General features: G+C 36.1%; 2 protein-coding genes across 7 annotated transcripts; one reads left to right on the top strand and one right to left on the bottom strand.

Moving 5' to 3' along the window:
• Positions 1 to 1,096: 1,096 nt before the first annotated feature.
• On the bottom strand, positions 1,097 to 2,991 carry RAX2 (Duplicated homeodomain-like superfamily protein). Its single transcript, XM_021968969.2, has 3 exons — positions 2,769 to 2,991; positions 2,480 to 2,609; positions 1,097 to 2,138 (listed from the first exon to the last, which is right to left on the bottom strand). The coding sequence occupies exons 1-3, from the start codon at positions 2,902 to 2,904 to the stop codon at positions 1,439 to 1,441; spliced, it is 966 nt and encodes a 321-aa protein (XP_021824661.1). The 5' UTR covers positions 2,905 to 2,991; the 3' UTR covers positions 1,097 to 1,438.
• An 8,174-nt stretch (positions 2,992 to 11,165) lies between these two features.
• Positions 11,166 to 16,146, top strand: LOC110746232 (5'-AMP-activated protein kinase-like protein). Of its 6 annotated transcripts, none has more exons than XM_088244881.1 (13): positions 11,166 to 11,431; positions 11,538 to 11,651; positions 11,956 to 12,107; positions 12,206 to 12,820; positions 13,169 to 13,277; positions 13,830 to 13,890; positions 13,982 to 14,032; positions 14,123 to 14,176; positions 14,364 to 14,483; positions 14,808 to 14,932; positions 15,190 to 15,241; positions 15,346 to 15,479; positions 15,724 to 16,146. In XM_088244881.1, the coding sequence occupies exons 1-12, from the start codon at positions 11,262 to 11,264 to the stop codon at positions 15,442 to 15,444; spliced, it is 1,722 nt and encodes a 573-aa protein (XP_088101007.1). In that variant the 5' UTR covers positions 11,166 to 11,261; the 3' UTR covers positions 15,445 to 15,479; positions 15,724 to 16,146. The 6 variants fall into 6 exon arrangements, with proteins under 6 accessions (XP_088101007.1, XP_088101006.1, XP_088101005.1 ...); XM_088244880.1 differs by having other exon boundaries at positions 13,827 to 13,890; XM_088244879.1 differs by having other exon boundaries at positions 13,067 to 13,277; positions 14,129 to 14,176.
• The last annotated feature ends 228 nt before the right edge of the window (positions 16,147 to 16,374 follow it).

Raw genomic sequence — 16,374 nt, 5'->3', positions numbered from 1 at the left:
CTTTAAAGACAATTTAAATTTTTTTAATATCCATTTTATATAATGCCTATAGCTGGCAAAACCCATTAGTCTAATCTACTAGCAGAAAGCAGACAAAACAAGTTGAAGAGGTCAATGCAATGCATTTATCTTCAATCTTTGCTTTCTGTCTTTCTTGTGGAAAACAAAACAGCAAAACACATCAACCTTCCCTGGCATTTCAAATGGGTTCAGTTTTCCTCTTGAGAATCTCTGTTGTGTTCCCCTTTTTTTGCTCTCTTTTTTAGGGTTCTAAATTCGAGCATGCATCTTTCCTCTCACTACCTCTTAAGTCTCCATCAAGAGTGTAATCAATTATTGACGGCCAACCTTACATGTTATATGCTGCTTGACTGCAGGCTCTGATTTAAAAAATCCCAGTTTTAAATTATGTTAATATAATTTATGTTTGAGCCTCAAACCCATGCCACAATCAGCGTTAGTTCCAAGGCCTCTAAAGACAAAATAGTGTTCCTATTTGCTCCCATGCCCAAATATCTGACCATGCATGCCATATGCACCGGTTCGGAAGGAGAAAAATTTAGTTGCAACGGGGATAATAGTATTTTGTTATCTTTGGCCAATAATGCTATGTCATGTGAAAATGTTATTATACGTATCATAGCGTTATTGGCCAGTGATTAGCAGGGAAGAGAGGAAAAGGGTGACAAGCAGAGATAAAATAGAGGAGGAGAGAGAATAAATTGATTTCTTTTTCATATAAGATATAAAAATATATGGAAGATGGGAATTATAGATTTATTGGCTAAAATATTGGGAAATAGATAAAATTATAAAATAGTGAGCACTAGTTTATCAACCGTGACAAATTATCATGTTACGTGTGCCATTGGCAGTGCATAAACGAGGCCCTGATGTAACTGATGACGCCAATGAGATGTTCGTTTTGGCATAATATGCCTCCCTTCAATTCTATAATATTGTTGCTTCTATAATTTATTAAGACTGAGATTGGGATTAACATCAAGTCATTTAAAAAACAAATTTAACTCAAAAACAGAAAAACTCTGAGATGATAATATCCATAAAAGATCTAAGGACCAGATTCAAGTTGAATTTTTTAAGACCATGAAGAAGAAGAAAAGAAAGGACTAAAAAAAGGATACTTGGCCATTAAGATTGCAGGTTTCAGTCTTAAAAGATGATGGGTTTTTTTCTCTCTGATTTTCATGGCATGCCTGATTAATGGTAGTGCAGTTAAACTGTACTTACATAAATACATCATTTCCCAAAAAGAAATGCACAAAGGAAACTTTTTTACCATGTACTGTCAAGAAAGTGCATCCATTATCAGAAACATTTTAACCCCTCCACCCAAAACCCAGTCCAAATCTGAATATCTTCAACCCATCCCTTCCTCTACTTCTTCAAATCTTTTTGATTTTACTCACAGTCAGCATCAGTAGTACATCATGGCCTTTTCCTCTGTCTTGTTTTCATCAAACAAAAAGTTGTTGCAACTACTGGTACTGCTAATTAACTGCTTAATTTCTTCAAGGCCATAATCTAATGGGGCTTGATCTTCCCAAATCCCATTGCCATTCTGCTTCTCTGATCTCCACCCATTAAGCCCATCTGGTAGCATGATTTTCTGGTGCCCTTCCCCACCATTGAAGAAATTGTAATTATATTCATACTCTCTGTCTCTGCACTGGCTGATCTGGTTGCTGCAACTGCCATCAGAAGAGCTGCAACTTGCTTCACCCCCAAACATCAAGATGTTATCTTTGACTTGGTAATTATGCTGCATGGCTCTACCCACAAACCTCTCTTGGTGCACTTGATGAAGAACAGAAGCAGCATTAGTTGAGCTTCTGCTCAGAAGACTTGGTGAAAATGAAATGGGCTCCAAAGCACTAGAGAAAGACCTGGTTTGTGCATAATAAGCAGTGCTGTTGTTGCTCCCTCTGTATGATGATGGTGAAGATGATGATAATGAAGCTTGAAGATGAAGAAGAGATGAGAAGGTGCCTGAGTGGGATTTTATCTGGGATGGAAGCATATTTAATCCCATGAGTTTCTTCTTGAGCTTGGTGTTCCAGTAGTTCTTGATATCATTGTCAGTCCTGCCTGGCAACTGAGCTGCTATTATGGACCACCTGCGCATTGATGTGGTTAAGTTCCATGAGAAGAAATGTGACTGAGCACAAGAAACTGTGACTGCATATTATCATAAAAGATCTAAACTTGGCATGCAAGCAATGAACTGAAGAAATTAAAATGTATCTTCATATGGTATATTTTCTTTGTACATGTAACTTTTCTTCTGTCCCAAACACTCTTTTTTCTTTATAGATGATGTCAAAGAACAAACATTGAAAACCCAGGTGGGGAAAATGGTAAAGAACTGGACCCAGAAATATATGAAGGAAAAAGAGAAAGCTGAGGGGGAAAAAAGGGATATTTGACAAAAAAAAATGGGTGAGAAATTATAAGGTACCTGCTTCCAATGTTAGTAAAGAGGTTGCAGATGATCCTGTCTTCTTCATCAGAAAATTCTCCATGTTTGATGTTGGGCCGCAGATAGTTAAGCCATCTTAATCTGCAACTCTTCCCACATCTCCTAAGACCTGCAGTTGAAAACAACCAAAAGCCATTCAGTAATTATCACAAACAAACTGTAGACTATAGGGACAAAACCAGAAAAGGATGGAAAGAAACCATACAAACACATATCATCAAAATGATTACATGTTCAAAATAAGCAAAATGAAAAATGAAAATCTTACCAGCTTTCTGTGGAAGAGCAATCCAATTCCCTCCAGTCCCATATTTTTCTATGTACTCTTTTAGCTTCGCATCTTCTTCAGGTGACCATGGTCCTTTCTTCACATTTGCCTTGTCACAACAAGGAGCTCTCCCCATCTCTCTCTCTCTCTCTCTCTCTCTCTCTCTCTCTCTCTGTGCCTCTGATCTCTGCCTGCTGCTGAGTGACCAAGAGAAGAGAAGAAGACCCTTTCAAATAGGCTTGTGGTGAATACTTTGTGTGGAAGTTGTTGCCTTTACCTCTTGTTTCAATGAAGGACTTTTTGGTGACTGCTGGGGATATTATTTATTGAGGAGAGCACAAGTCAAAGGACAGGCTCTCTAATTTCAATCATCACTACTTTTTCTAACCCCTCTTTGTGTTTGATTAGGAATGGGAGCCTAGAAGGCCTAGTAGCCTATCAGAACTTTCCATCATAAACAAATAGAGTAATAATAGGCCTTCCTCTCCCAGGTCTACCCCCCTTACTTGGTCTCTTTCTTCTCCAACACCACAAAGAATCCAAAGCCTTTAGCCCGCTCAGTGCTGATGGGATATAAAATAATGGCTCTGCACAAACAATGTATCATTTATTTTTGTCAAAATTAGGAAGGGGGAAAGAGGAGTTTTCGCACACACACTACTAATGTGTTATGAAGGGATTTGAACCTCAAACCACAATGTATTATTTATTTTATGTGTAACAAAATGTACTTATGCATAAATTAATAAATAACTAAATATAACATTTATACATGTATTTTTGGGCTATGTCTTTATAATTCTGTAAATTTACACAATACTCATTATTATGAGATAACATGAGGAATGGCCTTTTTATTTTATTTTATTTTATTTAAGAAAGAGAATTCATTTATAGAACTAAAGACGTACAAAGAACGACATGATACAGTGGCCTCGTTAAAATCTTTCTAGGACAACTTCATAGGACAAACCTCAGGGGAGGAAAGAGCACCACACATGTTATGGACTAACAAGAGAGTCCGATTCAGATCACTTTGGACCATTACAATAAAAGAACAAATCAAAAACAAAAACTAACACATAGACCTCCGATGAGAATCGCAATTATAGACCAACACAGTAGACCCACATGAGAGGACCGTAGAACATCCCAACTGTCAAAAGAAGCATTCTATGAGCAAAATCATAGTCCTTTGACACCCACACAAACTGCAAGGCATACCATAGCATAAACCAGTAGAGAACACGTAGGAGAAACACATAAACAACATTAAAAGGACCCCTGAGAAGCACTCTACTTCAACTCAGAACCGGACAAAGAAAACCTCCAATGACCAAGCATAGTTCTTTGGTCGGCGCAGAGCATCACATCCCAACAACTACCACCAGCATCGCTGCTGCTGCCGACTTTGACACAGAGACAAAACATCAGCCACCGGGTATCACAACTCTCCCGAGGAGAGACACAATCCCCCCTTAGCTTCCTTGCGGTTGGTTGTCGGCAAGGAAAAAGGGGGCCAGAGTGCGGTTAGGGTTTTTTTTTTATGAAAGCGATGGCCTATTTGTTTTATAATTTCCAAGCCAAGTGCCAAGTCATTATTGGTGAACTTATTTACAGTTTTGGAAGTCCAATATTCTACCAAGCATTTATTAATGTAGTTGAAAGTCAATCATAAATTACCAAAATAATTACAAAAGAAAAATGAAGGGGAGAAGGAAGAGATAAATATCATTTTCATAAAAATAAAAATAAAAGGATTTTTGTGGTGTGAATGATCGACCAGTAGCAAAATGAGTATGACATAATTCACCCAGACCCATAATTTTTTTTAACTTTTTTTTTACTAATAAGAAAAATACCTCAAAGAACTTCGATGTTTCATGGCAAAATTCATGCATCTTTGATTAGTGGTTTCAACTTTGGATTTTTAACTGTAAACGTCCCTTAATTTTGCCTCCTGTTGTAATTGGGTTCATGAACTTTTTTTTTTTAAGGCAATTACATCTTTTAACTCGACAAGTATTTCCAAATGGGTCTTGCCGTAACAGAATCCATCGAGTTTGACCGTGTGAATGGTACGTGCTCTTGTTGTGAGGGGTATATTGGAGTTTTCACGATGGCCAGCTCCATGTCTGGTTGTAAACCACCTCGAACTGCTTTACAATGTTGTTTATGAGGTCGATTCACTTGGCGTCTGCGAGGATGTTGAGGAAATTGACAGTGTGGGGCTAGAGGGTGGAGGACTTGGCAATTTCGTCGAGGGCCTTGCGCTTCTTGTCGAGGTCGATGGTGGGATTGATGAAGAAGTCGAAGACTGACGGCTTGTCGAAGAACTTCCCGATCTTCTCTACATCACCGGCGGTGGTTTTGAGGGTGTTGTTGGATTTGGCCACGTCAGCCAACGCGGAGGAGGAGGAGAGCTTGAGGGGGATGGGGGTGAATGTGGAGGAGAATGAGAAGGAGAGAGTATGGAGGTTCACACGCGGGATTATCCAACAAAGGAGAATCTTGGAACTCAAAAGAACGCTTTTACCCCTCATTTTGATGGACAAATTGACAGACTTGGATGACAGGACCTAATTGGAACTACTTGTGAAGTTAAAGGATGTAACTACCTCAAAAAAAAGTTCACAGACCCAATTGCAACTAGGGGAAAAGTTCAAGGACGTCTACAGTTAAAAACCCTTTCAACTTTCAACTTCACGTGGCAATGACAAGCTTTATTTGGTAGAACAAAAACTTACTAGACTTAGTAATCAATTTGTTGTGGCCAACACTTGGAGAAATATAAATTGTTCTATAATTCCTTTGAGGTCGTTCACTCAAACTTTTGAATGACCAAAAAAAAAGTGATATATACTTCATATATACTAAAAACTAGTAATTAATGTATAATTAATGGTTAAAAATTTGACCAAAGATCCCTTGCAAAAGAAGAGATTGACCATTGTGACCAATACGGTACTACTTTGGATGTCTTCTTAAAACCTTTCGATTGGTCGAGCTTAGAAAAATTTAGGGATGCTTAGAGAAATGGAAAGAACACATAATCAAAATTCTTTTTTACTTTTGAATAAACATTACCTTTAAATGATGTTGCAAGTGTGTGCCTTTTATAGTGAGTCTAGAGGAGTTGTATCCTTAAAACTTGACCCTTTGGCTTAAGAGAAGTGAGGTGCATGAGGTTGTTTATTCTTAAGATTGTTCAAAATCCAACCAAACCGAAAAAATAGGCCCATCTAATCCGATTCAAAGTTTTATTCAATTCGAGAGAAGGGTGTGAAATATGAAAAATAGACTTAATTGGATTAGATATCGATTTTAAAAATGCCATTTTAGAGAAGAGGAATTTGGCTGAAATTTAGGTATGTAGCAATTTCTTCCCCAATTATACAAGCAAATTACCAAAGGAAATAAAGACATAGTCACCAAATAATTTTTTTTTTATAAATGAGATACCATGTGGCCGATAAATGAATGTGGGTCGGTCATATTTGGCATACGACTTAACGTTAATCTCGAGGACCTTAAACAAAGTCATAACTTGTGAATTCTTTTAGTATTAAAAAAAAGCTTCACCAAAGCTTCAATTTTCCAAAACCATGTACTGAATTTTCTCCATTTTCCATCAACAATAAGTACTTTTGTGGTTAGGGTTCCGTAGAATATAGAGATTAGTCCCCAAAATTTCAACCTTGGTAACATTTTATTTTGTGCAATGTGATTCTTGGTCCATCACATTTTCATGTATTTTAATTGATGTTCATATTATTATGGACGGTCGCTAAGTCATAGCTAGGGCAAGAAAATTCACAATATTGTATCTTAGAATGGTCCCGTGTTGCAAGGTAAGGAGAATTAAGTAAAAGCTCTCTAAAGTCTAAACTTTTTCCCTTGCTAGAAAAGCAGGACGTATAAATGAACTTTGGCCTTTCAGGAAGGGTTTTTGTTTTTTTTTGTTTTTTAAGTGACTGCTTCAGAATCGTGCTATAATTGGCTTCCTTTTGTGGTCAAATTATTTAAAATTTATCGTCCTTTCCACGAAATGAAGATAAATGTCTGCTCAAGAGACTAAACAATTAAGGGCTCGTTTGTGATTGTTTCTCTAGAAAGTGCTTGTGCTCATAATTGCTTCTAACAAAAGTGCTTTTATTAAAAAATTCTTGAATTTTCATAAAAAATCCAAGTGCTTCCTGAAGAAGCAAATGAAGAAGCACTTAATAGGTGTTTCTCCAGAAAGCGTTTTTATGACCCAAAAGCATTTCTAAACTTTTCTGCTAAACGCTGTCAGAAGTGCTTTTAGTTGTCAAAAAAACACTTTGAGTCTATCCAGAAGCACTCCCAAACAAACCCAAAATTAGGCACTTATAATATTATTAAAAGTTTATGGCATTTTAACCTACGTAGAATAGAGGAAGTTAGGAATAGGTTAGATAGTGAACCGATATGAGATAATGAAGTGAGGTATTGAATTACGAATTGTAGTGTGATATGATAATCAAGGAAATATATTCATGCCACGTCAGTTAATCATACGTACACGTCACATGGGTTTAGAGTAATGCGTAGCAATAATTAGAACATTAATCTAAACTCAACCTTTGTTTAAGTGTTCCTAATCTCGCAGCATGGGGGTATTATTGGAACACTATCAGGTTCTAAAACATCTTGAGATTAAGGCTGAACATTCACATATAAAAAAATCCATAAACATCATTATTGTGTAGAAAGTCAAAGTTCATTAATAAAGGAAGAACCCATTAGCTTTACATCAGTCCAATAGTTAGGCATTTTTATACAATATTTCAACTTTAATGGCCTTAAAAATATACATATTTAAACTTTTTGCCAAAGCTGATCTGAAGTTAAGGCATCATATAAATTTGCCATGGAATGGAGCCACTCCTAGGCCTGAAGTGGCTTTAGCCCCCCATATTTTTATCTTTTCTCTATTATATTAAATATAATATATAGAATTTGTAATAAACAACTTATAATTTAAGTTATAGATCCCTCTAAAACAGATTATACATGACTAAATTATAAATATTTAACTCTAAATATATTTTTATTGAATGCTTAAGTGCTTATATACTTGTATTTTCTACTTCGGCTCCCTAACTTTACAATTCTAGCTTCGCTCTGTGGTCATGCATGCAGGTTATATATTTGATAATGACACTTAGAATAGAAACCATGTGAAATTTGCTTTAAAGTAAATCTGAATTTGGACGCATTTGCATTGCATTATTGCCATAGTCGGGTGAGACCAACTTTTTTTTTATAATTTTTTTTTAATGGATAAAAACACAAGAAAGCAAAGTTAAGGGTGTGTTTGACAAACAAGGCTCTCTCATATTATTTTAATTAAGTAGACAATTAGAAAAATAATATTTCATCGCTGACATTGATACGCTTATGATTCGAATATATTTGCCAAATTGCCAATGTGGAGTCTTCTGGTAAAGTTAATTGTGGTCCATGGAAAATTTTAGAGTATATATATAGATCAATCATGTGACATATATTCATGGCTTTATAGAAGGAAAAAAAAGGGGTCACATCGATTGAATTTCTTAATATTATTGTAAGTGAAATATTGAAAATGTTCTTGTGATTCATTGTCGTTGCACCTTCCTACCTAACATGCAAAAGTGCCTTGACCTCTTTTTCAAACCTAGATTGTTCGAGTTTTATGCTTTCCCAATTACTTTTTTTCCGTAGAAATTTTGGCTTAGGTCAATATTAGATCTATTTCAAATTAATTTAACACATAATTAAGATGTCTGAGTTGAACATAATCAGCGTCCACAAATGCATCTTTTGCTCATGAATCTAACATTCCAGAGTCATCGTAAATTGCTAAATCCATAAGTGCGGCTCACAACAATAAATCATTATAGTGTCAAATGTCATGACTTGAAAGAGACACGCCATGACATTTGCCAGCCATATTTTTGTTTATTTGACTTACAATATATATGGTTTCAAATTGTCTATACTTCTCTCCTTATACCAGCTAGTCATGCTATACAAGTTAGCTTCACTTATTATTTTTAATATTATCTATGCTGAATTAAATATATACTGCCGTCCAAAATAAATTAATGGGATAAAGGAAATTAATAATACAATATTCATTATGAGAGAATATATATATATGTAATGAAGCAAGGACGAGCTAGACAGCAACAAGTAGATTGTTTTAGCTAAAAATAAATGGCCGAACATGGAATACGTATTATTTTTAAATGCATGCATGCTTTAGATCGACTTTAGTTGTTATCTATCTTACCTAACAACACATGCATGCAACTCATCATAACCTCTTACTTATGACGCAAATTTTCTAAGATTAGTGATTCTTTGGACAACGCCTAACTCCCAAAGTTTAGGTATGATTATTTATAAGTATGCTAATTAATCATGATAATCCTATATTAAAGATATATTAATTTATGTATTGGATTTTATCACTGCATAATTGATCCAGAAATAAAATAATATGATGTTCATACATTATAGTTGATATTTTTTTAGTGGGGAAAAAAAAAATTCCAAACCTAATGTCAACGAGCACTTTCGGAATCATATGTTATTAGAAAATATACTTTAAATAATTTATATATGGTTTTTTTAGACCCAATTATATTTTAAATTGAGCATATTATCATTTGGATAGTATATAATAATTGTTTTCATTAAAAATATCTGTTTGGTGGACACATCCACATAATTAGCGCATACAAAATTTCAACATTGCGAATTCGTCTATCGCATTATTTTAAATAACATATGAATGTTCTAACGCATTCCAAATATGAAAATTACTGCACAGAATTATAAGGCTAGCGTTAGGTCGCAGGAGTCGAACCTTTCTTTTGATTGCTTCTTCCTTGGTGGATTCATCATTTTGAATAATTATGAAAATAAGAACAAACGATAACTTCTTTCATTCAATGTCTATTAGTGATCATTAATACAATACTATACTAATGATAGTGATCGAATTAAAAATCAAATATAAATACGACTAGTTCTCCATATCTCACTCTTAAAATAATACAACTTTGTATAATTCCACATTCACTTAAAAGCTATTTAGAAATTAGCGCTTATAATGTCATTTACATTTGTCTCCTGAGTCCCCCTCCTTGGACCTCTTCATGTACGCAAGTGTTAATTTTAACGTTGACGTTTATAAAACTCACAGCACATCAACGGTCAAAATCAACTCACGGACTAATACAGAAAAATTTCAACGAAAAAACGAAAGAGAGGAAAAATAGGAGAACAACGGTCATGATCACCTGCTGCCTGAGAAAGACTTTTATGCAACGAAAATATCACTTTTTGCAATTTTCGGTCAATAACGCAATGACATATGAAATAAATTTTCCATATATCATTATGTTATTGACTAGAGATAGAAAAATAGTACTCGTTACAAGTAAGTTTTTCTGCCAAAACACAAGTCTTACTGACACACTCACTCAAATGAGAATGACAATGTCACGGGGCGCGTGACAGAAGACTTTTGTTCTAAATCTGCATCGGGAAACGTTGGTTTGATTTAGGTGGGACCAGGTGGTTTAATCTCGTTCAAAATCGCACGCACCCATCATGATCTGGGATCGTTGGCTCAATCAATCAATTATCTTGATTTGATAGACGGCTGTTGATTAGGTCGTGTTGGCCCCATGGTTGTTGGAAAGGGTCAAAGGCCTTCATTTGTTGCAACTTGCACGCTCGGGTTTGCGTCTGTGTTCACGTGCTTCATGAGGGCGTCGGACAACTAAAGGGCCTTTGGGCCTAGATCCAATGAAAGCTTGAGTTTCAAATACCCAAACTGAGCTTGGGCCAAAACTGTCCCAAGAAAATTTTACCCCACATTTAGGCTCGGGCTCGGTACAACTGTGATTACACCTACCGATCCAATCCCATTCAAGAGGTTTTTGACACAACAAAGTAAATATACAATGACATGAAGTTATAGGGTTTGGGTTGATTATTCTTTTACAGGAATACAAAATATGATAAGATCCGCGAATATGAATACATGTCGAATTAGGATCAACCGCTTATACAAGTAATGTTACAAGTTGGGGAATTCGAATACAAGACCTCGGATGTAAGAATAGCTGCTCTTAACCACTTGAGTTACAAACTCCTTTTTGCTGTCGAACATGAGGATCAATCCAAATACGACATGATTATATATGGAGCCGTGTCTCTCTCGATTGGACTTGGACGAGCATATTTTTGGGGTTCCAAAGCTAACTTGGGCCTTGCGTCGTGTTTTGGACTTTTAACATAATCAAATGGACCGTGATTTTTACATCGTAAAACAAAATTTACTATCCTCCAAAATCCCAAAATAATAACTGCCAAATGTGAAAACCACTAGAACCATCGGACGAAGCCTGAAATCCTGCAAAAGCCCGCTCACAAAACACAACTTTATCACTGACGAGTGATGACTGAGGAGGCATGGCGGCCAACGTCTCTCACCTTCCCGCATTCCTCACCCTCTTTTCTCAGAATCTCGTCTTCTCCGACCCCAAACACCAGCCCAAGCAGCTGAGATGGGCCGCCCAGCAACAACGCTTACCTCCACCACACTTCACGGTTCGTGCCTCTTCAGTGAAGAAGAAGACCAGGTTTTTACATCTTCCTTTACTCTTCGCTTTCATTTCTACTCTTCTTTCTTCTTCTTCTTCTTCTTCTTCTTCACTCTCATTTTAATTTTGCCTGGGAAATTTTTAGTCGAAAGGTGAAGAGCAATGAGGAGCTCCGCAATGAGCTCCGGGAGTTTCTTACTGCGGTTGGACTTCCAAAAGATCACGTGCCCTCCTTGAGAGACTTCTCGCAGCACGGAAGGTTCTTCCATTACTTTTTCTGATAATTTTTTGTTTTTTGTTGTTGTATTTTTACTAGAATTTTATTCAATTTGCTTGATTAGGGTTTCTCTGTAAAATTCGACAGTTACTTTTCCGAGAACTTTCTACAAAGTTTCACTTATCAATTTCAGATTGCTTGTTGCCATATTTTTCTTTTCTTCAAGAAATTTTGGCCTTAGCAGCAACGGGAAGTTTAAGTTTAATATTTATATATAGTTTTGACTTGGAGACTGGAAAAATCAGAGCAACTTTGACTGATCTGTTTTGTCCAAAATGGTTAATAGGAATGACCTTGCAAACATTGTCAGACGGAGAGGATATAAACTTATAAGAAAGCTTCTTGCGGACTCAACAAAAACAGATATAAATGGTAATGTGGATAACGGCGTGGCTGGAATACAGGATGCAACCAATGATCCTAAAGTAATAATAACAGGTCAATATATTGTTTCTTTTATTTGAGCGTGAAACGCGTTATTAATTTATTATGCAGTATATGCAACTGTTACTGATAGCCTCTTAAAAATTTAAAAGGTCAGGATCAAGAGGTGAATGATGTCGTTGGGGATTTCTCGTTGTTGAGTGAAGTTTCAACATTGGAAATCAGTTCTGGTAGTTTGATTATCGATCCAGATCCAAACCACGATGACAGTGGTCATGCACCTGTGGAATCTTCAGTCGATTCGGATAATTTAGGTCATAGTGAGCAGGTGAATAATGTGGATGGATATGTTTACGTGTCAACCAGTGTTCCAATTATGGAAAATCATAGTAATATGCCTTTAGAAATTTCCTCCGATTCATCCTTGCCAGCCACTGTTCCTGTCAAAGAAAACGATTCTTTTGGTTCAAATGTTGGTTTGAATCTGAACTCTGGTGGTCATCCTAGCATGCCTGTAGAATCTGTGGCTGGTTTGTCATCGGATGGAAAGGTCAGAGGTCAGGATGCGGAGCTTTATAATATGGCTGAAGAATATTCCTCGTTAACCGAAGTTTCAGTTGCAGAAGACCATTCTAGTTGTTCAAATATTGAACCAACTCCCAACTCTGATCACCATAGTTTTGCACCTTTAGAATCTCCAAGCAATTCGTCCTTGGATGAAAAGGTGGCAAACTTTATGCAGAATGGAGACCTGGATACAGTTGAAGGTAACTTACCTTAAGGGACCTTGTTTTCAAAGTTAAACACATTTAATATTGTTCAGCAACATATGTCATTCCTTTTTTACTTCAGGTGCACTGTAAATGTATGCTTATCTTTCATACTGTTTGTTACTACACAAATGCTTACCTTTTATGATGTCTTTTACCATACATGTATGCTTACTTTTCATTATTTCACCTTTATTTTTATTTTTTTGTTTCTTTGAAATATATGAGCTGCTTGATGCCCAGATAAAATCTATGGCATATTAATTGGTAATGAGGCTGAAAATATCAATGAAGAGAGTAAATTTGGAAACACTGAAGAGGTTCAAATAAGAATTCCTGTTTCAGAGCACTCAAAATCTGCACTTGATGGAAGTGATGCAACTTTGGCATTGAATCAGAGGACATCAGCATCCAAGCAACTTTTGCCTTCTACGACAATCGATGCCTCTCTTTGGTTGGTAGTTTGTACATCTGCTCAAAGTTTCCTGTTGTTTTCTCTAATGTTCAATTGTTCTTTCCATTATGCATGTTGTTACTATTTAATCTAATTCAACGATTTAAATCTCGTTCGTGACAGTACATTATTTCATTTTTCATTTCATAATTTATACCATGATTCTAGTCATTCCTTTGCTAGAAGTGGACATCAACATTGCAATCCCTCTCTCTCTCTCTCTCTGTATGCGCGTTTGTGGGGAGAGAGAGAGAGATGCATTTTATACTGTTTTATTTGTTTTTCCCCTGTAATAATTACTTTGATAATCCGTTTGCATGGTGAAAAGGTAAAGAAGGGAGGATGTGGAGATCTATGATCATTTTTTTGTGATATTCCAAAGAGTTACATTGTCAGAATCACCTATTTTTAGATTATGCTCCTATGGAACTGGAGCTCAAATTGTGATGCATGACTGGACAGTATCCTGCATAGTTTTTCACTACTGTAGGCTATTTCACTACTATGGTTTTGTGGTACATCAATGTAACTTTTTTAATATTTATAAAGTAGGGATGACAGTTCATCAGCTGAAGGGCTAAGTTCTCTATCTGGAAAGGATTCTGATGTTAAGGTCATTACTTATCCCAAAATTATGTTACTTCAAACATCAATCTTGATTGGTTTGTTTTGACGACAGTATTACTTGTGATTCTGTTTTACAGACAAGTGAACGGGAGGATCAACTTGATATTAGTAATCTCAAATTCATGCTGGTACTAGTATTTGTCTTAAAGTTCTGCTTATGCCTGGACCTTTTTTACGTGAACTGCTGATCATAATTTTGATTATATTCTTTTTCTTAGCATCAGAAGGAGATGGAATTGTGTCGGTTGAAAGAACAGATCGAGAAGGAAAAGGTATATTAGCTATTTCTGAAGGCTCCATTTAGTTTTTATGGCAAGACCTTGTGCAAGTATCCATATAGAAACATGTATGTCAGTTTGCCTCTGTTTGCTTAAAAATTCTTTTCTGTGGGAAGTTCATACTTTTATGGCCAATATGATAACTCATCTGATTTCTTATGCATTTTATTTCTTGCTTTAGCTTGCTTTGTCGAAGTTGCAAACCAATGCTGAAACAGCAATCAGCAAAGCGCAAAAGCTCGTCTCCGAAAAAAACGCGGAGTTACTAGCTGCTGAAGAAAGCCTTTCAGGACTAGTGGAGGTATAACAACCGCCATTTCTTTTGGATGTATTTTGTATAAATTAGCTATGCTATTAGAGCATCTTGGCTTTGAGTAGGATGTTCTGACCAATGAGGCCTATTAATCATTCCCTGATTTTTCATTATTCATACATACACCTTTTGCATGGCATAGTAATTTCCTTTGGGAAAAAGATATGACCACTGTTTCTTTCTGAGTTTTATCATTGTTTTGATACCCTTTAAAAGATTCCATGTATTGACAAAGCGAAACTAGTGACAGGATCTTTGGTTGTAATTAATATATGTGAACACCTGCTGACTCCAATTTCCTGATTTTATTAGGTTGAGATCCAGTACTGTGGGGATGGTGAGATTGTGGAGGTGACTGGTAGCTTCAATGGTTGGCATCATCAGATTGAAATGGATCCACAACCATCATCTGGTATCATAGGCCCCACTGGATCAAGGTCTTAACAGTCTCTTTATTTTCAAAACTGTGTATAATTTGGCATCAGAACTTTATTTTGTTTAGTTCTGTTGTGCCTAATTTACATATATGTTTCCTGAAGAATCATCATAATCAGTTTGACATATTATTGTTGGTTATTGTCTCGCTATTCCTTCATTTAAAATTCTGAAGTTGTCATGTTGTTTTATCTACTTGGCGCTAAAATAATAGTGGAAAAATGAGCTTACTGATCAATAGGATTACATGTTCTTCCAGGAAAACCAGACTTTGGTCAACAATGCTGTGGCTTTATCCAGGGATATATGAGGTATGCAGATCTAGCAGCTAAAAGATATGAACTTTTTTCTCTTTTGGCAAGGAGAATACAAACTTGAATAACTGTGCCTAAATGTGATATGTTATTAACTGCAGATAAAATTCATTGTTGATGGCCAATGGAAGATTGATCCTCAAAGAGAGTCAGTTACCAGGGGTACCATATGTAACAACATTCTCCGAGTCGACAGATGAAAGGATTTGGCAGGGGGGGCGACTATCTATCACTGGTACGTCTCACAAGAAACCAGTTTCCACATTAAAAATCAAATGCATGAAACCATGTAGTTTCACTTTTCCTATGATGGAGATTCTTGCATTGGATCAACTGGTTCTTCTATTTGCAAGCCTTTGCTAATATTCAGATTGAAAATTCTCGCTTGATCAACTTAGCTGGTACAAAATTATTGCTTGTGTTTGTTGACATCTTCCTGGTGCCCTAATTTTGACTTGTGTATGTTGAATGTGTTGCAGACAAGGAGCAAAAGTATCTACCAATTATTCGGCCTGTTGTTAGGTTAAAGTGGCAAAATTGAAGTTGAAGCAGTCTGAGCCTATGCCATCGGGCCAAGAAAGTGAATTGAAGACCACATACACACAGGAGACGAGGCAGGCAAAATCAAGAGTCCATTCCGCACATTGTGTATATCTGCTACTCACCACAGCTCTATTTTCCTAATAATAATATTTTTTTCGGAGGATTTTCCTAATAATATCAGTTGGCTAAAATCCAGCATTCATAGTTGGTTGCAATAAGTCCCGGTTAAAAATTGAGATGAAACATTAGTTGAGATGTAAATATTTAAAATTGTTTTCATGTCTACTACTGTTCGATCAAGAGCTGACTAAATTAACCGAGTGACATTGGAAATCAGCTAGGTTTTTATGCTGTCACAATTTTTCAGGTCTTGAAATAGATTTTAAGTTCGAATATCATATATGCGTAAATTTAAAAGAAAAAAAAAACACATCGAGAGCCTAAAGTAGGAAATGATGGATGCCAGGTACAATAACAAGCATATGGCTAATCCTCACATTAGTGCATGAATGGCTACTTCACACCGTATGTACATAGAATAAAACTTTAAGTGTAATCAGTTGTATATAAATAGGCGATTGTTCTTA

Source organism: Prunus avium, chromosome 7, assembly GCF_965620075.1.
Source record: "Prunus avium chromosome 7, drPruAviu1.hap1.1, whole genome shotgun sequence".
In the NCBI taxonomy this organism is placed as follows: Eukaryota; Viridiplantae; Streptophyta; class Magnoliopsida; order Rosales; family Rosaceae; genus Prunus; species Prunus avium.
This window is presented reverse-complemented; position numbering and strand designations above follow the sequence as displayed.